Consider the following 20242-nt stretch of genomic DNA (forward strand, 5'->3'; position numbering starts at 1 on the left):
GATTATTAAGACCAAGATTTTTTTTCTTTAACTTTCATTAACGTCTCGGAAATTATTTTATACTGAAATAAAATGGGGTGTTAAATATTTTCACATTACAGAACTGTTTAAGATCCAAATTGTAAGAAAATGTAATTGAGCAAATTAAAAGGCCCAAAGACTTGATGAAAAAACAGAAACCTTTAGACTGTCAGTTACCGCAATTCATTTATCCAACAAATAACAGCCTTTTTACACTTGTCATAAAACATTTTTTTTTTAAATGAGCTTGGCATTTAAGACGAGTAAAATAATTTTTATAAACAGATGCAAACAGAAGCTTTAAAATCAGTTCTTCACATCTTCAACTTATTTGAATGACTTAAATGTTAATGTTTAATCAAACAAGATGATTTTGGCTGAAAGGTCATTTGCATCCCATGTTTATGAAAACATAACCCTTCTTACATAAAATTAAAGATTTGTACTTTCCAAAGCATTTGTGCATTTAATGACATTTAATGGTGTTGTGGTTTTGCAATCCAGCTCCTATGCCTTGAAAACGTGCATGTACAGACCTCATCATCTTTAAATGTGATTTTTTGTTATGATGAAGATCTGTAAATTAATATCAATGCCTCTTATGATTTTTATAAAGTCAGAAAATGTATCAGTTTGTTCAAATGAAGCATCAGTAACACATTCACAGAAGTCTTCGGTTTACTTACAAAACAGCTTTTAGTATGTTGATAACTCCAAACAACTAGGTTGTCAAGGAAAACCTCTTTTAGGTTTAATAATTTTTAGGATTATGAATGTCATTTTTCCCTTTTTCTTTTATTTAAGCCCCTGAAAACGTATTTATGACATTTTTTTCTGACTTTGTGCAACCCCCTGGGATCTAACCCACAACCTTGCCTTTGCTCTAACCACTGAGCCACCGGAAAGCCATGTGGCCATAAGACATGACATTTTTCACATTTTTAAATATAGATTTAGATATCGTTTAAACAAATGTGATTTTAAATACCCTAAAAGACTACATCGCTGATGTCATGTAACCATAAGTCTTCCCCTTTTAAGGCATCATTTTTTAAATATAAAATTTGGATCACGAGGAAATAAACATTAGACAAAGTACAGAAAGAATTGCATTTTACTAAAAAAAAAAGGAAATCACTTTTATTGAAAACACATCCACTGATAAGTACAAAACAAAGACAATCGTTTTCACGTCAATCAGTTTAGCCAGAGACCTTCTCAACAGTGTTTGGGTCCGATCAATTTCTGTTTCAAGCAAAACAACTGGGAAGATCTCTTTGGTACAGTTGGAGAGCTACCAAAAGAACATAAACCGGTAAAATTACAACCCAGATGACTGGCATTCAACAGTGTAACGAGAACGACGGGTCATTGCGCTCACAGAGAGATCTGCTAGATGAAGCGACTGTGGTGAATTCAACAGGAATGCCCTGAGAAATCAGAAGTCTTCCTCTGGGTGGTGAAACCAAACCAAAGTAGCCAAAGCGCAGCAGTCTCGAGGTGATGAGTCCAGGACGTGACAAATTAAAACTGCTCAGTATCTATTAACTCCAAAGAAGTGGAAATGGACGAGTTTCCCCAGGTTGTTTTTGAACCTAGATGAGCCCAAACAGGGTGTGAAAAGCAAGTTCATCAGCGACGAGTGCTTAATCATTTCCCTAGTCCTATCTTCTTGGCCTCGGTTTCATAAATCAATAACCTCCACATTTTAACTATGAACACCTCCGCTTCTTCATCCAGCACCTGCAGGAGAACATTTCAACAGTGAGACACTGCAGCTAAACCGTTTAGTTTGACTAATCACAGACTTCAAAACAACATTCAAGAATGGACCTACCATGGCGACATCATCTAAGATGCCTTGTGGAGTACTGTGAGCCATGACCTGAGAAGAAAAAGAAACCACTGTTCAAAATACGAGTCAGAACAATGATGTGAACCATCAGCACAATGTGACGCAGTCATGTACCTTTGAGCATACAAAGTCAACTAATGTGGCTTCTTCTTCACCGATGTATTCTACAATCTTCTTATTGATCCACGGCCGAATGCGCTTCTCCATCAGAGTCTGTGCACAATCAAAACACAAACACGGTTACCTCAAGCACTGACGCACAAAAGCAGACACATCCAACAAGTGCACAAGTCTCACCGTGTCCACCACAGACCAGTCCAGCGGGTAGCTGAAGAGCTCAGGTTTGGCAGTGGGGATCTTCTCGATGAGACTCTTGATGTGTTTGCGTTTCTCTTCCGTGTTCACGCCTTTAGCACCGCCGATCGCCCCGATGTCTCCTACCTTTTCCTCATCTTCATAGTCTAACGGCACAAGCTTCCTCTTTCGAGGTGCCTCGTCTACCTCGTCGTCATCGAAGCGGTTAAAGACACTTTCAACCGGCAGCTTCTTCCGTTTTGCGACGCTGGGCTGTCCGGGGCTACCGGTGGCACCTTATGAGGAAATAAAGCAAACATGGTTTAGTGACAGCGACCTTTACTAAGTTCATGTTAAAACTTCACCATCTAAAATCTGAACCTAATTTGAGGCTCAGGCCAATCTTGGGCCGGTTCTCCTCCTGTGGCAGCATGTCTGGTGGAGAGTTCTCATGAGGAATGATGATGCCACAGGGCGACTCTTCTCTGGGCGTGTTGGGCGTGCCGTTACCGCTGGCTGAAGACACTGAGGGGGCGGCCGTGATGGGTCGCATGGTGGGCTTGAGGCAGGGTTTGGGCTCCTCCTCATCCTCAATCTCCTCTCCCTCCTCGACGTCATCATCCTCAGACGGGGCGTGAACATGAACGCGAGTCTCCGCTTCTACCTTGCGCCGCTCCCTGTCCCGGTCTCGTTCTCGGTCTCTCCCCCTGTCTCGCTCTTCTCGGGAGGGTTTGTGGTCTCTTTCCTCCTCTGGCTCGGGTTTTATGGGCGGCTGGCGCAAACGTTCCGCTTCTTCTTCCATCTGATAACCGAAGACACACACATAAGGGTGACTCGTTTTTTAAATTGTTCGAAATGTGCAGTGCCGCGAAACAGAATACAGATCCATAAGAGGTTAATGAGGAGAGCTGTAGAGACTCACCCTGCGTAGCTCAGCATCTGGATCCGGGTGTCCCTCTGCCAGCAGCCTCTGTCTGATCTCCTCCAGCTCTTCCTTCTCACGCTTCCGGTCACGTTCATCCAGCTCGATCTCCTTCTCTCGGTCCCTCAGACGCTTCTGAAGAGCACTGCCCCTAAAGAAAAACACCACCAGCCCATGAATTCACAGCAGAATCATGTACCTTATATGCAGCACATCAGCTGTGACAAGAGCTGCATGAAATAAGCAGTTACCAGCTAATTAAACTGGATTAAAGAATGTTTGCAAAGTACATCACAAGGTTTTGGGAAACTAAGCAGCAAATAAATCTAATTCACATGGAGAACAGTATGTTTCAGATGCTTGTATGAGTTTCATCCTAGGCTGCGTTTACATGTGTCATTTACATGCGACATACAGTATATCTGGATGTTGTCCACATACACATTAAAACGACGAGTGAAAGCACGCTTCGGATCTGAATGTTATCAGTGTGTCCTGATTCAGAGGTAGTCGAGGACTATCGTCTGTCCAAAGCTTGTCATAATGCGGAGCAGATCACAAATACAACGGAAAGTTTAATCTTGCTCCGACCGTTGTTCATTCTCCCACTAAATAATCGTGGATAATTTTTCACAGTGTATCATTATTTGCTACCTACAGAGGAAGCAGAAACAAGATTCTATAGTGTTGCTTATGGCTGATGTCAGTAAGCACACTAGTTAGGGTGCAAACCAAAGAAGGATGCGCTGTCACTTGCAGGCGAACCAACTAATTTAGATGAGAACGATGTAAGTGATCACTTTTGATCTTAGTAACTTATGTGATTATTATATGTGTCTGTGACATGAATAAACAAATGACGTGTTTAAAGACACCGCTAGAGTCTGTGTTCGAGTGAAACCTGGCGCTGCTTAAATATGTCATTGTTCGGCGATACATGTTCTGTGAAATCTCTCCCCTCACTGGGGCTATTTTTAAACTGCAGGCTTTTGAAAATAATGGGCAGGAAACTAGAGATCCGATCAGATATCTAGATGTCAAAGCCACCTGATGTTGAAAAGTGTAAACACGCTGTGTCCTGATTGTCTGAAGATCCAATCTGCTTGTTCGGATCACTGAGATCGCATGTTAGACAAATATAAACGCAGCCCTATATTCTACATTCTTGCTGAATCAGCATTAGATACTGACAATTTCTGATGAACTGGTCCTCTAGAACTCACCTGTAGTATTTTGGGTCGTCTCGGTCATCGTCATAATCCTCCAGAAACTCCTTGAGTCGTTTACCTTCCTTAGCCTGAGAATCAGAGAGAAACATGATGGTTTTGATTTCCAGCAAACACACGGATAATAAATAAGCAGTTCAGATAAAAGCTTCCGCCAAATGCATAAATGCAAACCTACAGTACACACACCAAAAAGTTTACCATTTCACGACGCCGCTCGTCCTCTCTCTCCATCTCCTTGGCGTAATCTCTGGCCTTCTTTCTCTCCCTGAGCTCCCAGTTCTTCAGACGCTGTTGGATGCAACGTAAACGTTCAGAGTTGAACAGAAATGCAGAAAATAAAATGACCGTATGAGACAGTGAGGTTATAGGACACACACACCTCCTGATAGGCCGCCTCCTTCTCTCGCAGCTTCCTCTCCAGTTTGCGCCGTTCGTATGCCTCCTCCTCATCTTCCTCACGATCTCGTTTCTTGTCCTTATCTCGGTCTCTGTCACGACTCTGTTCCCTGAAAATAAAAACAAAAACAACTTTTTAAAAACCTCGACTCGCTTCAGCATCAAACACATGACTTGAGCACAATCCCACAGTTCATTGAATAGATCATGTGACTTGTTTACCTGGATCGGCTTCGATCTTCGCTCTGATCACGGCTTCTGTCTCTCTCCCACTCTCTTTCTCTCTCTCTTTCACGCTCTTTGTTGGTGCGCTCACGGTCTCTTTCCCTCTCTCGTTCTCTTTCTCTCTCCCGTTCCCTCTCGCGGTCCTTCTCCCTGTCCCTGTCCCTGTCCCGTCGCTCACGCTCTCTCTCCCGATCCTTGTCTCTATCCCGTCGCTCCCGTTCCAGCTCCTGCCTCTCCTTCTCTCTCTTCCCCTTCTCCTCCTCCAGTTTCTGTGAGAAAACGGGGAGGAATGTTTCTGGATCATTAACAGCTCACACACACACACACACACACACAGACACACACACACACGAGACGAGCACACGGCACAACATCACTATATAAAGGAAGTGGTTTACAGCCCTGTTTTTCACATGTATACAGTGGGATCCAATAGTGAAAATACTTTTTGGTATTTTTCTTATTTAACACAGGACTATACAAAACTTTCTAATATAAAACTACATTGTCAGATAATTGTGTGAAAAGTGGAAAATGTACAAAACTGTTAGAATGCTTGTTGAGGATAAAGCACACAAGACTGTTATTATCATCATCAAATAGTGCATAGACTCAAGTTAGAATTTTATGTTAACAGAAATAACAATCCATATGTTTTCATTTAACTTTAACAACGTCACCCTACATCAGGAGAACCTCTCTAACTTTACAAGACACACAACTACAGGGATAGCTGGAAACCACTTCTGAAGAATTAAACTGGACATTACAAACAACTAAACAGGATCAGAAAGAGCGCCGTTAACGTCTGCCTCATCACATGAGCAACAGAAAGAGGCTTGACCCTTGTGAAACTTGTTGTTTTGCACTTACAGGTGTTGACCAGCGACTCTGAGCGCTGCCGTGGCCCTACAAGCCTTTATTTCTTAGGCCTGGGAGGAAAAGCAGGTCAAAGGGTTCACAGGGAACATCAGAAAACCATTCTCTCGCTTGCAACAGGTTATAAACGCAAGCTCACAAGCAACTTCCAGACATTTTTTTAAAAGGTTCTGACAGGAGCATTGCAGCTCTTGTGCTTTGGATAGAAAAGGCAACAAATGTGTAGAAACTGCTTACCCCACTATGGATGTCACAGGAACCCGGAGGATTTATGACTTTAGACGTTATGAAATATGATGAGAGAGCAGCATGACACCCACAGATTTCATTTCTGCCTAACAACTCACGGGGGTTGAAAAACACAGACGGTCAGGTATGAGCTCCTACAGACGCCCTGATCTCCCAGACCGGTCAAGAAACAAAATCTGTTCGCTGTGCTGAACAATTCAGAGCCTGATCCTCTTAACCGTGGGTGTCATGCGACTGTGGGCAGTAGCAAATAAAACAGGAGAAGAGACAGAGCAAAAACAAAATAAGAGCAGGAGGACTGAGATTTACAGGCTAACAGCATCTCTACTAATGTATGAGGTTTGATTTTGATCCAGTCTCATCCGCAGATTCAGGATCTATTATCAATGTCCTCCAGGTAAAAATTCGACTCTGGCTTTATTATGTGTTTTTTGTATAGATTAACTGGTCAAAGTAAAACATGTGGGAGAGGACATGCTAAGAGAAAAGAAAGTGTGCAAGCAGACAGACGGGAGAGATGGAAGATGCTGTTACGCTACCAGAAAGCTGTTTCATACCTGCAAAATCTTCAGAGCGTCCGCGTGCTGTGGAGGGGCGCCCCCTACTTTCACAAGAGCCCAGCGGGCCAAGTCACTGTTAATCATGTCAGCAGTATCAACTTTATAACCAACATCACTCTTACGAGCAGACCTGCACAGGTTCACTGGCCGCCTGCGTCTCGGGGAGACTTTAGTCGTGTAGCATCACTTTAACAAAAGAGAATCATCTCTAAACAGATTTGTCATTAAAACCGGCCCAATGAGCTCATCAAGAGTCCAAACTGAATTTGGGGCACAGTTGACCCTGTGCAAATCCTTTAGAAGGGGGCGCCCAATACAAGTGGAAAGCTCATACTTACATCCTATCCTTGCAACTTTCCCAAAGCTGTGAGATTCATCTTGGTTTAGTCACCATATGATCTCTATCATAATGGTGGGGTTTAATCAATAGATTAGCTTTGAGGACACTTCACAGAATGTCTATGCATTGAATGTGCGACTATATTTTCCACCCTTAACATGAAGGCTTCGCTACACTTGATACAATCCAGTTAAGTGTCATAAAGATGTCAATTTAGTCCTCGTGTAGAAATAATTCCTGTGCTGTATCACTTAATGATGTTCGAGATCTTGAATGAGCTAATACATCACTTTTCTTGTTAGATACAATTAAGGACCTTAATCATCTATTCATGTTCATGTTGCAGAGCTAAGCTACAGCCAATGTGAAAAACAGTGTGTGTCTACCTGTGACATGGAGTAATAAAGCACGGATGTTACCTTATGGGTATCACGGAATTTGTTTATCTCCCTGGAAATCAAATCCCTTTTGTCATCTTCCATTTCCATGGCGTTGATGTCATCCTAAAGAGCCAAAAGCAGTGAGGGTTAATCATGATCAGGGCCTGTATCCACAGAAAATCTTAAGGCTAAAAGTAGCTCTTAACTTGCTGACTTTTTATGGCAGTGTCTATCCTAATTTTAGGACTCCTACATTTTTGCGCTTAAGAGTATTTTGTAAATGTGAAATATACATGGAGAAATTCGACTACATTCAATTCTTTTCTACTACAACCTTTTGAACATAAACTCCATATAAACACCATTATGTCATAGCTACACTGTATAGCCTAGTGTTGGGTGGACACGATCGCATCACGCTGTCAATCACGCTTTACTGAACTGTGTGAACCTTCTCTTCTCACAGAAACATATACTGAATCTGTCTATGACTAGCTCTACAGAAAGAGATTAGTAAACTGCAGATAAAAGAAATCTAATTAAATGATCTACGCTGTCATTAGCTCATAAACTTATTTAAAAACAGTAGTGCGGTGCACGCTGTGTCGCTATGAAAGCAGATGTGAGCAAGAACTGCCCAAGGGATGCTCCATTCATTCATCTTGTATATAACAGGCAAGAAAATATATTAAACATATCAACATATCATCTAACAAATGTCTAAAAAAAGTATTTTAGCCAAACTAAACGTTGTGGTGTTATAATTATGACAAATACTTAAAGGAATGAAATAAAATCAAAGTGAAACTAAACATTAACTAGGATCCATCTACAGAGTAAGAGCTCCTCTTTTAGTGCAAACTCTTTCTCAGCCTCACGTCCGCCCTCCGATGTACTTGATGTTTTTGCTCCGCATATGAAAAACTCATGTGGAAACTCTAAATCCAAAAACTTTTACTGCAGTTTAGGAGAGCTCTTAGTGTTTAGATAAAATGTGTTGCGAGAACGGGCCCTGGACTATAGATAAAAATCAAGGTATCAAACCATCTGAATCGTGTATTATTAAAGGTTATGTGTCCTGCTTCATGATTTGAAAGATCTCGGACTAAACTGTACAAAACATTTGTAATGTTAAACACTCAGCACAAAGTTCCAGATCAACAACAGAGGATCAGATGAAGTGAAGACAAACCTCTTCCTTTTTGTCTCGTTTCTTCTTGCGGCGACTCGCCTCGTCGTCTTGTGATGAAGCGTTGAGCTCATTTGAATATTCTTTGATCAGGCCGTCGATGGCGCCTTTGACGATCTGGTCACGCTTCTTGGATTCCTCATCCAGCCCCTCTTCCTCATCCTCGCCAGCTTCATCCGCCTTACCATTCTAAAAGACACATCATAACTCAGTATATTCTTGTGTGGAATGTTTTGCAATTTAATAATTTAAATGAATTAATTTTGCCAAGTAAACAGTCAATATAAATGCGTGAGTTATGTAGATTTTACAGAGTCTGGCAGCCGCCTGTCAATAAGAAAGTGAAAGCACTCTGTGCTGGTATCATTGCGCTTTTATTTTAGTATCGGCCTGAACCCAAAACAGCATCATCTCTCACACCCCGGACCTGTCATGTATCATACTCACTCCATTCTCACTGGAACCTTTCTTCTTTGCCTTCCACTCGTCCAGCTGAGCTTTAGTTTTGGCGTCGACTTTAACCAGCAGTTTCTTTTCTCCCACCTGAAGCTCATGCAGCAGTCGTAAAGCTCGTAGAGTAGATTCAGGCTCTTTATATTCACAGAAACCAAACGCTGCAGGCAAAGGGAATAAATCAGCAGTGTGTGAGGATCCAGTGACAACATGATCTTCGGCAAACATGAGTGATCAGGTGAGAGGCAGATATTTGGCTTGCTTTACCTTGGAGTTTTCCTGAGGCGCCCTGAACCCGCTTCCAGCTCAACACCAAACCACATTTCTGGAACAGAAGGGCTCAATGTCAATAATAATTACATCAAAACAGCTGGCCTGAAATCAAATCCGAGAGTCTGAGAAAGTGCTAAAGGACATCATCAGGTGAGCGCAGGTGTGATGCGTGTCATACTCACAGCCAACAGTTGTCTGATGAGCATATCTGATGCTTTCTCAGAGATGTTCCCTACAAACACTGTGGTCGTGGGGCCGTTGCTGTCATCATTATCTCTGGCCACAGGTTCTTTCCTGGGAACCGGCATTTTACTCACCACAGGCATCGATGTGGGCACAAGAACCTGAGCGATCAACTACATGTAAGTGTAAAGACCAATGACTGGTTCAAACATGTGACTTTCAATGGCCGTACAAATTTGATGGCATGCTCAGCAGTATTATATGACATGTTTTTTTGAAAGTAACAAAAAATTAGACAAATGAGATTCGTTTGATTGATCACTCATGCAGTCACACTTTCCATTAAGCAAGGAATATTACCGCAGGGCCTGGAGTCATGATACCCATGTGGACGGGAATCATTGGGGTCCCTGTGGAAAATGTTATAACATCAAAAGCAATTCATTTGAATTTAAAATACTGTCATTTCAGAGATACTCAGTTAACACATACACACATTCGGTTTGAAGTCGTGATGGTCACTATGGGCTACATAGATCAAATGATTCATGTAAGTTACACAGGACATCTAAACTATCCAAATGAAACATGAAAAAAATCTATAAATCTATAATAGAATACCAAATGCAAAGAACATGTTTGAGTTGCTCTACACTCACGCTGCTGAGTTTAGCTTTAAAGGGGTGATTTCATGAAAAAACGAAATGCTAAAATAGAGGCTCTTGTGCATCTGCAAACTCAGAAAACGTGAAAAAAAGACAAATCATTCACTTTTTTTATGTGAGCCTATCTCTGCAAGCCTGTGAGAAAACGAGCGCTTCAGAAATTGCTCTCTTAATGACGTAAGCAGCCGTTCTTATTAAAATATTTCGCCCCTTGTTCTGAACATGTCCACCCATTGCGCTGCCGCCACGTGTGAAGTTCCAACACCACGCCAAAGTATCAAAGCTTGCAAACTTTTCCGTTGTTGGCTGCACAAACCAACACAGACCAATGTTCTCAGCCTCACGGGAGACGGGAGAGCAATTGATTTATTTAGTTTTCAATTGAAATCCTCCAAACTGAACGAGGCAAAGCTGCAAATAAAGACATTGTAAGTACCGGTAGTTTTTAAGTATGACCTCAGGGACCTGTGGCAACTTAAACGTAGATAAAATGTCACTTTGAAATGTTTTTCCGTTCACTATTACAAAGCAACGTCTGTGGCTTGTAAACATGCGACGGGATTGTCCTGTGTAACGTTAACTTGACTTAGTGAAATAGTGATGCGTTTGTCTTGAGTATATCCACTTCAGAAAACTGTGTGTATGGTTTGTAAACACACGATCTCTCTCCCGATTGCAGTCATAAATGCACCAACAGGGACCGGAGGGGCTTCGCGAATGGCGCCGAGGGAAACAGGAGTGCTTATCAAAAACAATTTGTTTGGTGTTCAAAGACGAGACCTTGTTTCTCGCTTGCTTTATGTGACCATACTTTATCGTTTTGTTGCTGGAAGCTCAGGCTCACAGCCATGGCTGCATTTTCTGCTGAAAAGGGGGCGGAGACCAGCAGCTCACTTGCACTTAAAGAGACACACACACCAAAACAGCATGTTTCTCCTCGCATTTAAAAGTGGGCATGTAGCACATGGAATATTAAAAGATGTTTCTGATGTTTTTTGAGCTGAAACTTCACAGACACGTTATGTGGACCCCTTTGATTTATATAACATTTGTGTAAAACTAGAAGAAAACAATATCATCAATTATCAAGATAATTAACTGCCATATATGTGAAATTCTAAGTATGTGCAGTTTCTCATGATTACCGGGCGGCATTGACGGTGGAAATCCAGCAAACTGTGGTGGAGGGATTCCTGGAGGCATCGTTGGGATGCCAATCTGCGGCCGGTTCAGATGAGGTGGAAAAGACATGTTGGGCAGAACACCCACCTTAACAGAGAAGAAACACAACACATGATGTTACACACAGTGACCACAAATAGACCCGTGACAGCTTCACTTTATTTCAAGAGAAACAATAAAAATCTTCTCTTAAAGGGAGAGTTCACTGAAAATGATAGCACTTTCATCATTTACTCCTCACGTCTTTTTAAATTATGAATGACTTTCTTCTGCAAAACATCAAATAATATATTTTGACAACCAAACACTGAACATCATCGACTTCTACTGTATGAACAAAACTAAAAACACAGACATTTCTCAAAATTTCTTCTTTTGTGTTAATTAATAATGATAGAAGAATACATTATATTTTTGGGTGAACTATCCCTATAAGTATCAGTTCTCTTCACATTTAACCGATAAACGTTAAAGTGCATTCATCTATCTGAAACATGAAAATAACTCTTGATTTGACACCAGGCTGAAAGATCCAAAATCTTAATGAAATCTAAGGTCTGAAAATAAGTCACGATTAACTCAAGGTCTTAAATCTAATACGAACGCAAACATTTAAAATCACGCCGAAATCAAACCAATCGGCTTTACAGGCTGAATTCACGGATCTAACGTATAATAGTGAAATAATTGTGCCCTCATGTGTCAAAACATTTCAGGTAGCAAAAGAAATATGCCCAGTTGTGATATTTCACTAGCGTATGCGCCTAAAGTACATTTAGTCTGAGAGACGTAATGATTTTAATGAAATAAAACAGGCCAGTGTCTCAGAAAATAATATCAGCGGGAATCATTTCAGTCAGACCGGGCAGAAGCTAGCCACGAGCTAACGCACAAAAAAGCGTCTGTATTTCGACCTCTCTCGTCGAATTTAAAGATTTTTTCGGAGCCCTGTATAAAATATTGAAAATATAAACTCAACACGAGAACTAATAGATTGATAAATGTTACTTACGAAAACCAAATCTATATCAACTCGCTTCTCACACGGAAAGTTCACCGGATCCGTGGTTAGAAAGCAACGAGCAACCAAGGCTGCAGCTTCCGGTGAAATGGAATTGTGGGAAAAAACAAGCAAGTTAAAAGCCCTCCGGTTGTTCAAATGTCCAGATTATAAAGTAAAGCGCTGAAATTACAGTATATAAAAAATAATGTAAAAATTGCCCATATGGTCTACATCTAGTCTACACCGTATATATATACTATACCATAAAAGACCTTAGCGCCTTACGGTAAGTATGTAAAAGAAGAGGAAAAACGCACAATCAAATGTACTTCATTAGCCTTTAGTCCCTTTTTTAATTTTTTGCTAGAAAGACTATATAAATGTTAACCAGCGACGCTTGGTTGTTATGTATTATACTATTGTTTGCAGAATATTAATTAGCAATATGTGAACATATATTTGAGGCGTTATTTCCTTCAATTCGCTACTAATTATGTCCTCATAAATGATTGATGTTGTCGTCTTTTGAGTGTACTTTAAAATTCTTTAAGATGTCTCACTTAGCAATCGTCTTTAGCAACAGCAGAGCACCTGCAAGATGGGTAAAAGTCCCATTTTACTCGCACGAAATATCGTGTCTGTTTACTACATGAATGTAATAAAAATGAACCATGTTTTGCGATGTTGATTTTTGCTGTCTTTATTAAATAGTAATAAGCATATAAAATGGGAGTGCGTCAAACTGCATTTGATTGGCAGGCGACGTCATCGGAGGCGGAATTTTCATGGAAAGTGCTGGAAAAAGACGAAGCACCGCCGGTCTGCACTACTTATGTTCCTCCGCCACGAAATGTAGCTCAATCGAAAACTTTAGTTTTATGCGTTTCTTTGACCAAATCATCTTACAGCTGTCTTTTATTCACGTTAATTCTAACAAACATTATTTTGACAAGGTGACAACTATGAATTTCTCTTTTCGGCGAAACACACATTTAGCGCGCGTTTTGTCCCACTCCTTGCTGTTTTTGAAACCGTTAGGTCGTCAACGTCTTGTTTTATAATATTAATATCTCTATAAAGCCTCAAATCGCTACAAACAACTCCACGATAATGTCTAGGTTTAATTGTAACGTTAGGCCTAAACGATCAACACGTAGTGTTTTTAGATAAAAAAAAATGCTCAATTAAAATAAACAAAATGACTTGTTCTAAAATTGAATCCCATTTATAATCACCTCTCATCTCCCACCGGCTGAAGTTATTTTCAAACATTAAACAGCGTTTATATAGTTGTTTTCCTACTTAATTAAAGCGAATACTGCCACTAAACGGTTAATCAAACCGTTTATATTGCGCAGAGTGCATTTTATACTTTATGTGTTTGAAGAACGGATGGTTTGGGAAAAAATCAAACATTTCCGAAATAAGAAAGCAAGAAGAGTTCATTCATTATTATTGTGTATCATCGGTGTGAGTCAGCGCGGAGGGATACATCCGCACAGTCGAAGGCGGAGTATAAAGAAAAGAGCAGCGCGTGCTGCTTTCTCTCCTCTGCTTCCCTCAGTATCTGTGTTGGGGGAGATCAGCTTTTCTGCGGCGTTTATATCTACAAAATCAACAAAACAAACCAAGGTAAATATAAATCTCCGTCCAAAACGGCTTTTTAAGACTCTTAGGTATTAAAGGATAAGAGAGGGCGCGGACTTTTCTATCAATTCATCGTCATTTATTTGATTTAATTTCGGGTCGCTATCGTGATGGTGCGGATGCCGGTCGGGGCTCGCTTTCCTCTGGCCTACACATAAATGAAGTGCTCTAACTTCTGTCTTTAATGCACGGGCTGTGCATTAAATTCAATATATTTATATTTTATTTCATTGGCTATGTAAGTGAGTTAATAGAACAGGTGTAACGTTAATGTTTTACGTTACTTTAAATGCGACGGTTTATACAACCGATTCGATTACTTATTTTTTCTTTTAAATAATTTATTCACTTTCATATTTGTCAGAAGTATTAGTTGTATACGGTATGAAATTTATTCACGCTTTAATTTATTCGATCACGCTGTCGGAAGTCGAAAATAATCCAACCCGTTGGTTGACGTAAACCACCAGATCGTCATTAAAATCGTGTATTTGATTTAAATTCGTCGTAATTGTGCAGTTTTGAATTTTATTAAGAAATCCGTTGCCCAGCACCAGTAAAACACGTGTTGAGCTCATTGTCCTTCTGCGTTATGTACTTCCGCATCCGGGTCACGCTATAACCGTTCTGCGTTGAACTGTATTGTTCTTACCTGCGTGCAATAAGTGTATTATAACGGTTTACATTTATAAATGTATTATAAAGCGTCAAGTTTTATGAATTATATCAGATTATTGGGAATATTTATAGTTTGCATTCTTAATCTAAATAAAATGAACCAAATCTGTTGTGTTTTCAGATGCCTGAAGAAATGCGCCAAGAAGAGGAGGCTGAGACCTTTGCCTTCCAGGCAGAGATCGCTCAGCTGATGTCTCTCATCATCAACACCTTTTATTCCAACAAAGAGATCTTCCTCCGAGAGCTCATTTCCAACTCGTCTGATGTAAGTACCTTCCCTAGATGAACCCTTTCATCGTTCATATTCTAGCACTGTATTGTCTTTCAAAGACCTGGGATATTTTTAAGGATCCTTGTAATGGTTTCTTTTCCCCTCCCCACAGGCTCTTGACAAAATCAGATATGAGAGTTTGACCGACCCCACCAAACTAGACGATGGAAAGGAACTGAAGATCGAAATCATCCCCAATGTTCATGAACGCACTCTTACCCTTATCGACACCGGTATTGGGATGACCAAAGCAGATCTCATTAATAATCTGGGTACCATCGCCAAGTCCGGGACAAAGGCCTTCATGGAGGCTCTTCAGGTGATTCTCAACTTTAAATTTGTCTGCAAACATTCAATTAATTTTAGTTCACAGATGAGATTGATGGCATGACGGGAAGTAACATATTTCTGTTGTATTTTATTTAGGCTGGTGCAGACATCTCCATGATCGGGCAGTTTGGAGTGGGCTTCTACTCTGCTTACCTGGTAGCTGAGAAGGTCACAGTCATCACCAAGCACAACGATGATGAACAGTACGCCTGGGAGTCATCTGCCGGTGGCTCTTTCACAGTCAAGGTGGACACCGGTAGGTTCCTGCACTTGTCCCAATCTATGTAAAGACACAAGTTCAACATTGAAGGTATCTGATGTTCATTTGACCGATTCTGTAGGTGAGCCCATGGGCAGAGGAACCAAAGTCATCCTTCACCTGAAAGAGGATCAGACAGAGTACATCGAGGAGAAGAGAGTGAAGGAAGTGGTCAAGAAACACTCGCAGTTCATTGGATACCCAATCACTCTGTTCGTAAGTGGGATTTAGTTCAACTTTACTAGTACAACTGCACACATCTTGCTGGATTAATTGTGTATTGAATGCTAAACAATTAAATATTGTTGTTCCTCGCAGGTGGAGAAGGAACGTGACAAGGAGATCAGTGACGACGAGGCAGAGGAGGAGAAGACTGAGAAAGAGGAAAAGGAGGAAGGCGAAGACAAGCCCAAGATTGAGGATGTCGGCTCCGACGAAGAAGAGGACTCCAAAGATAAGGACAAGAAGAAGACGAAGAAGATCAAGGAGAAGTACATCGACCAGGAGGAGCTGAACAAGACCAAACCCATCTGGACCAGAAACCCAGACGACATCTCAAATGAGGAATACGGCGAGTTCTACAAGAGCCTGACCAACGATTGGGAGGACCATCTGGCGGTCAAGGTGTGTATCCCATTACCTCACAGAAGAGTGTTGAGTTCAGGTTTCATGACTGAACTGAAATGCTAACGTTTTGTCTCTTGCCATGCAGCATTTCTCTGTGGAGGGTCAGCTGGAGTTCCGCGCTCTTCTCTTCATCCCCCGCCGCGCCCCCTTTGACCTCTTTGAGAACAAGAAAAAGAAGAACAACATCAAACTGTACGTGAGAAGGGTCTTCATCATGGACAGCTGTGAAGAGCTCATCCCCGAGTACCTCAGTGAGTGTGTAGTCAGATTTTCTTTTGTTAGTTTTGTTCTAGAAATCAATTGGTATTCACGGTTACCTCCCATCTTCTCCAGACTTCGTCCGTGGTGTTGTGGACTCTGAAGATCTGCCCCTCAACATCTCCAGAGAGATGCTACAACAGAGCAAGATTCTCAAGGTCATCCGTAAGAACATTGTCAAGAAGTGCCTGGAGCTCTTCGCAGAGCTGGCTGAAGACAAGGAGAACTTCAAGAAGTTCTACGATGGTTTTTCCAAGAATCTGAAGGTGACCGATTGAATCTCATTCTTCTGGACTTCCTTTTTTTTTTTTAACTAATGGGTACTAATGTGTTTATCTTGCACTCCAGCTGGGCATCCACGAAGACTCTCAGAACCGCAAGAAGCTGTCAGAACTACTGCGTTATCAGAGCTCGCAGTCTGGAGACGAGATGACCTCTCTCACAGAATACGTCAGCCGCATGAAGGAGAACCAGAAAGCCATCTACTACATCACTGGTGAGGCATTATCTATCTCAATCCACTTTGCTGAAGATTATCTTTGTTCCAATTATTCACAATCTGTTGTTGCTCCTCAGGTGAGAGCAAAGACCAGGTCGCCCACTCTGCTTTCGTGGAGCGTGTGTGCAAGAGAGGATTTGAGGTGCTGTACATGACCGAGCCCATCGACGAGTACTGCGTACAGCAGCTGAAGGACTTCGACGGCAAGTCACTCGTGTCTGTCACCAAGGAGGGTCTGGAGCTGCCTGAGGATGAGGAGGAGAAGAAAAAGATGGAGGAAGACAAGGCCAAGTTTGAGAACCTCTGCAAGCTCATGAAGGAGATTCTGGACAAGAAAGTAGAGAAGGTAAATCTTGAGTTCTGTTTAAATGGAATAAAAATGAATCTCGGAGCTGATTCTCATGTTGATAGACTGTAGTACAGAGAAGAATATCTAGTGTGATTGATCCAACGTTAATTCTTGCAAATGTTTGTTAGGAACAGGACTTTTAGTCAAAGGCACAGATGGTGAGTTTATGGAATGAATTAGATTTGGCCTGTGTGTGAAATGAGTTGATTCCAGTTTGTGTTTTTGTGAGCTGCTCGTCCTCTCATACTCGCCCTCAGTTTTATGACACGTGTGTTCACTAACCGGTATTTTCTGGAAGATCTAACAATGAATGCGCAGCGGTAACCCCCCTGAACCTGCTCTGCTACTTCAGTTCCTGTTCTTAATGTTGTTCTTGTCTGGCTTCTTTCCAGGTCACCGTATCGAACAGACTGGTTTCCTCCCCCTGTTGCATCGTGACCAGCACTTACGGCTGGACAGCCAACATGGAGAGGATCATGAAGGCTCAGGCCCTGAGGGACAACTCCACCATGGGTTACATGATGGCCAAGAAACACCTGGAGATCAACCCAGACCATCCCATCATGGAGACTTTGAGGCAAAAGGCCGATGCTGATAAAAACGACAAGGCTGTGAAGGATCTGGTCATCCTCCTGTTCGAAACCGCACTGCTCTCCTCCGGCTTCTCGTTGGACGATCCCCAGACGCACTCGAACCGCATCTACAGAATGATCAAGCTGGGATTGGGTAAGATTATTGCGCAATCAAATGTTTCGATTGCATTTTCTCTTGTGACCGTTGACAGCTTTCCCAGAAAATGATTCGAAATGAAACTTGCCTGTACAGACAAGCCCTGATCCCTCCTTTCTGTCTTGTTTAGGTATCGATGAGGATGAAGACGTCCCCGTGGAGGAGTCAAGCTCCGCCCCTGCCCCAGAAGACATCCCCCCTCTGGAAGGAGATGACGATGCCTCCCGCATGGAGGAAGTCGATTAAACACCTCAGTTTCGACCTTTACAACCGCTTCCCTCAATCATTCCGCAGCATCCCGTGTTTTCTCTTTTTACCTGTAAAAGGTTAACCTGCTCTCAGTAATGATTCCTGAAAGAATCAGTTTGTAACTTGTACTGTCAACTTTCGCTCTGTTTTGAGCCATAAAGTACCTTGTTTTTCTTTTATCTATGACGTTCATGACGTGTTGGGTAGATGCAGTATTGTCTAAGCACAATGAGCACTGTGTTTCACAGATACTGAAGCAGTGGGCTGTGCAGGAGCATGAATACTTTCTGCATGGAGGGGAAAGACTTGCCTGAGTCCAGGCTTCTGTCTTGTTTTTCAGAAATAAAAACACCTGGTGACACCTAAATCTATTTCTGTCTGTCTTTGAAATCCAAATGTCACACAAGCATGATTATTAGGTAATCAAATGGGGTTGCTTGTAGGGGCTTCACTATTTCTACTGGACAAATGACTCGCCAAAAAATTTAGAATTATGACTTTCTATATCATACATCAACCTTTATTAGTTTAGTGATTCAAGGATGGACATAAAACTGCTCTTTGAAATTTCAAATAAATAATATAAAAGTACATGAAGTAAACTGACTAAAGTATTACAAATGAGGAAATTGTAAAGTTAGACTGAGTTTTAATGTCAATGGTGTACACACAGAATTTAGTTAAAATACATCAGAAGTAACTAAAAGAATAATCCCTTCTCATAGGGAAAGCAATTCAATTACAGTAATTACTTGGCAACTAGTAACACCCAACACTGGTGACGATCCTATTTGTTTAGTTCCAATACAACCCCCAATTGAGGAATCTTTTAATGTGAAAAATTTCCTGTTTGTCTTTTTAAACGTGATCAAAAAGACTCTGCAATGGGTATAATTGACATGGACATCTGACCTTTGATTAACATTTAGCTGACATGCGACCTTGTTTCTACACAGACCGTGAGATTCGCTTTGGATCTGTCATTTGTTTCAAGGGCAACAACATAAATCTTATTTGGCCGGAACTTAACTTCCGGTAGACCTCTGCAGCGTTCTCGCTCTACGTCATCAATAACTGTCAAAGGCGTGACAAATTATGCGATATAAAAGCAATCAGAGCTTATAAAATTTCTAGAAAATATACTATTGTTGATTCACCCTATTTTTCTAATTATTTTTTATTTTTCTCTGTTATAAGTAATCAGACTCTGGCTATGTGATTCTACATGTTTATTTGTTTGATATAATGTGAATGTTTCTCTTTGTATTCACTAAATGGCATTAATAAAAAGAAATAATGCGGTATTGAAGTGCGCATGCCCAGTGAGGAAAGCTCTATCCCTTCTAGTCCCTTCTAGAAGAGTTTACAGCTACCTCCACTGGGCATGCGCACTTCAATACCGCATAATTTCTGTCACGCTGAAAACAGTTGATGAATATTTTTGTATTTTTGTAAGGTTAGGTAAACGGGTGGGTGTAGGCGTGAGCTAATGTTATTTATGATAATTATATTGCGAGATTTTTCCCCACTCCCGGCTGTAGCTGTATATCACTTCTAGGAACAACCGTACGGAACCCGCTTGATGTCCCAGAAGTCACTGCGGCGCGTCCGTCAAAGTTCGTTCTTCCGAGGCTTTTTTTGCAACAAATGCCGGGGTTAAAAAGAGACACATAAGACAAAGTTACAAAATTAGAAAAATATCATGTGAATGTTACACAACGTTACAGTCTTGAGGGCTTAAGTTTGAGAGTTATAGGGGCAGTTTTCTTATAGTATAGTTACATACTAATAAAAAGTGAAGACCACCTATACTTTAGAGAAAACAAGGTTAAGGACAATATTCAAACATGAGTCGGGGCTTTTTAAACACTGATTTAGCCAATTAATGTATAATTTAGAGAAGCCAAATCTAAAAAATTTAAACCACCACATTATTTGTTTATAACTATTGATTTTTTGATAAAGTGCCTCTTTTGCTTCCACAAACAAATCTATTAATAGTCCATCAATATCCACACATACAGATTTTTCAAGGCTGCCTCAAGATC

General features: G+C 41.1%; 2 protein-coding genes across 5 annotated transcripts; one reads left to right on the top strand and one right to left on the bottom strand.

Moving 5' to 3' along the window:
- Positions 1-1145: 1145 nt before the first annotated feature.
- rbm25b (RNA binding motif protein 25b) lies at positions 1146-12434 on the bottom strand. 4 transcript variants are annotated; one of them, XM_056764495.1, is made up of 18 exons: positions 12308-12434; positions 11259-11382; positions 9809-9858; positions 9448-9621; positions 9260-9317; positions 8987-9153; positions 8543-8728; positions 7390-7473; positions 4940-5211; positions 4701-4827; positions 4508-4609; positions 4316-4389; positions 3093-3243; positions 2552-2972; positions 2174-2466; positions 1991-2089; positions 1859-1906; positions 1146-1764 (listed from the first exon to the last, which is right to left on the bottom strand). In XM_056764495.1, the coding sequence occupies exons 2-18, from the start codon at positions 11362-11364 to the stop codon at positions 1672-1674; spliced, it is 2505 nt and encodes an 834-aa protein (XP_056620473.1). In that variant the 5' UTR covers positions 11365-11382; positions 12308-12434; the 3' UTR covers positions 1146-1671. The 4 variants fall into 4 exon arrangements, with proteins under 4 accessions (XP_056620473.1, XP_056620476.1, XP_056620475.1 ...); XM_056764498.1 differs by having other exon boundaries at positions 4520-4609; positions 9448-9609; positions 12308-12433; XM_056764497.1 differs by having other exon boundaries at positions 9448-9609; positions 12308-12433.
- A 1341-nt stretch (positions 12435-13775) lies between these two features.
- On the top strand, positions 13776-18561 carry hsp90ab1 (heat shock protein 90, alpha (cytosolic), class B member 1). Its single transcript, XM_056764501.1, has 12 exons — positions 13776-13930; positions 14745-14888; positions 15007-15213; positions 15321-15480; positions 15566-15699; positions 15802-16107; positions 16196-16361; positions 16444-16634; positions 16717-16864; positions 16945-17213; positions 17609-17942; positions 18076-18561. The coding sequence occupies exons 2-12, from the start codon at positions 14745-14747 to the stop codon at positions 18189-18191; spliced, it is 2175 nt and encodes a 724-aa protein (XP_056620479.1). The 5' UTR covers positions 13776-13930; the 3' UTR covers positions 18192-18561.
- Positions 18562-20242: the final 1681 nt, after the last annotated feature.

This window comes from Triplophysa dalaica, chromosome 13 (genome assembly GCF_015846415.1).
Source record: "Triplophysa dalaica isolate WHDGS20190420 chromosome 13, ASM1584641v1, whole genome shotgun sequence".
In the NCBI taxonomy this organism is placed as follows: Eukaryota; Metazoa; Chordata; class Actinopteri; order Cypriniformes; family Nemacheilidae; genus Triplophysa; species Triplophysa dalaica.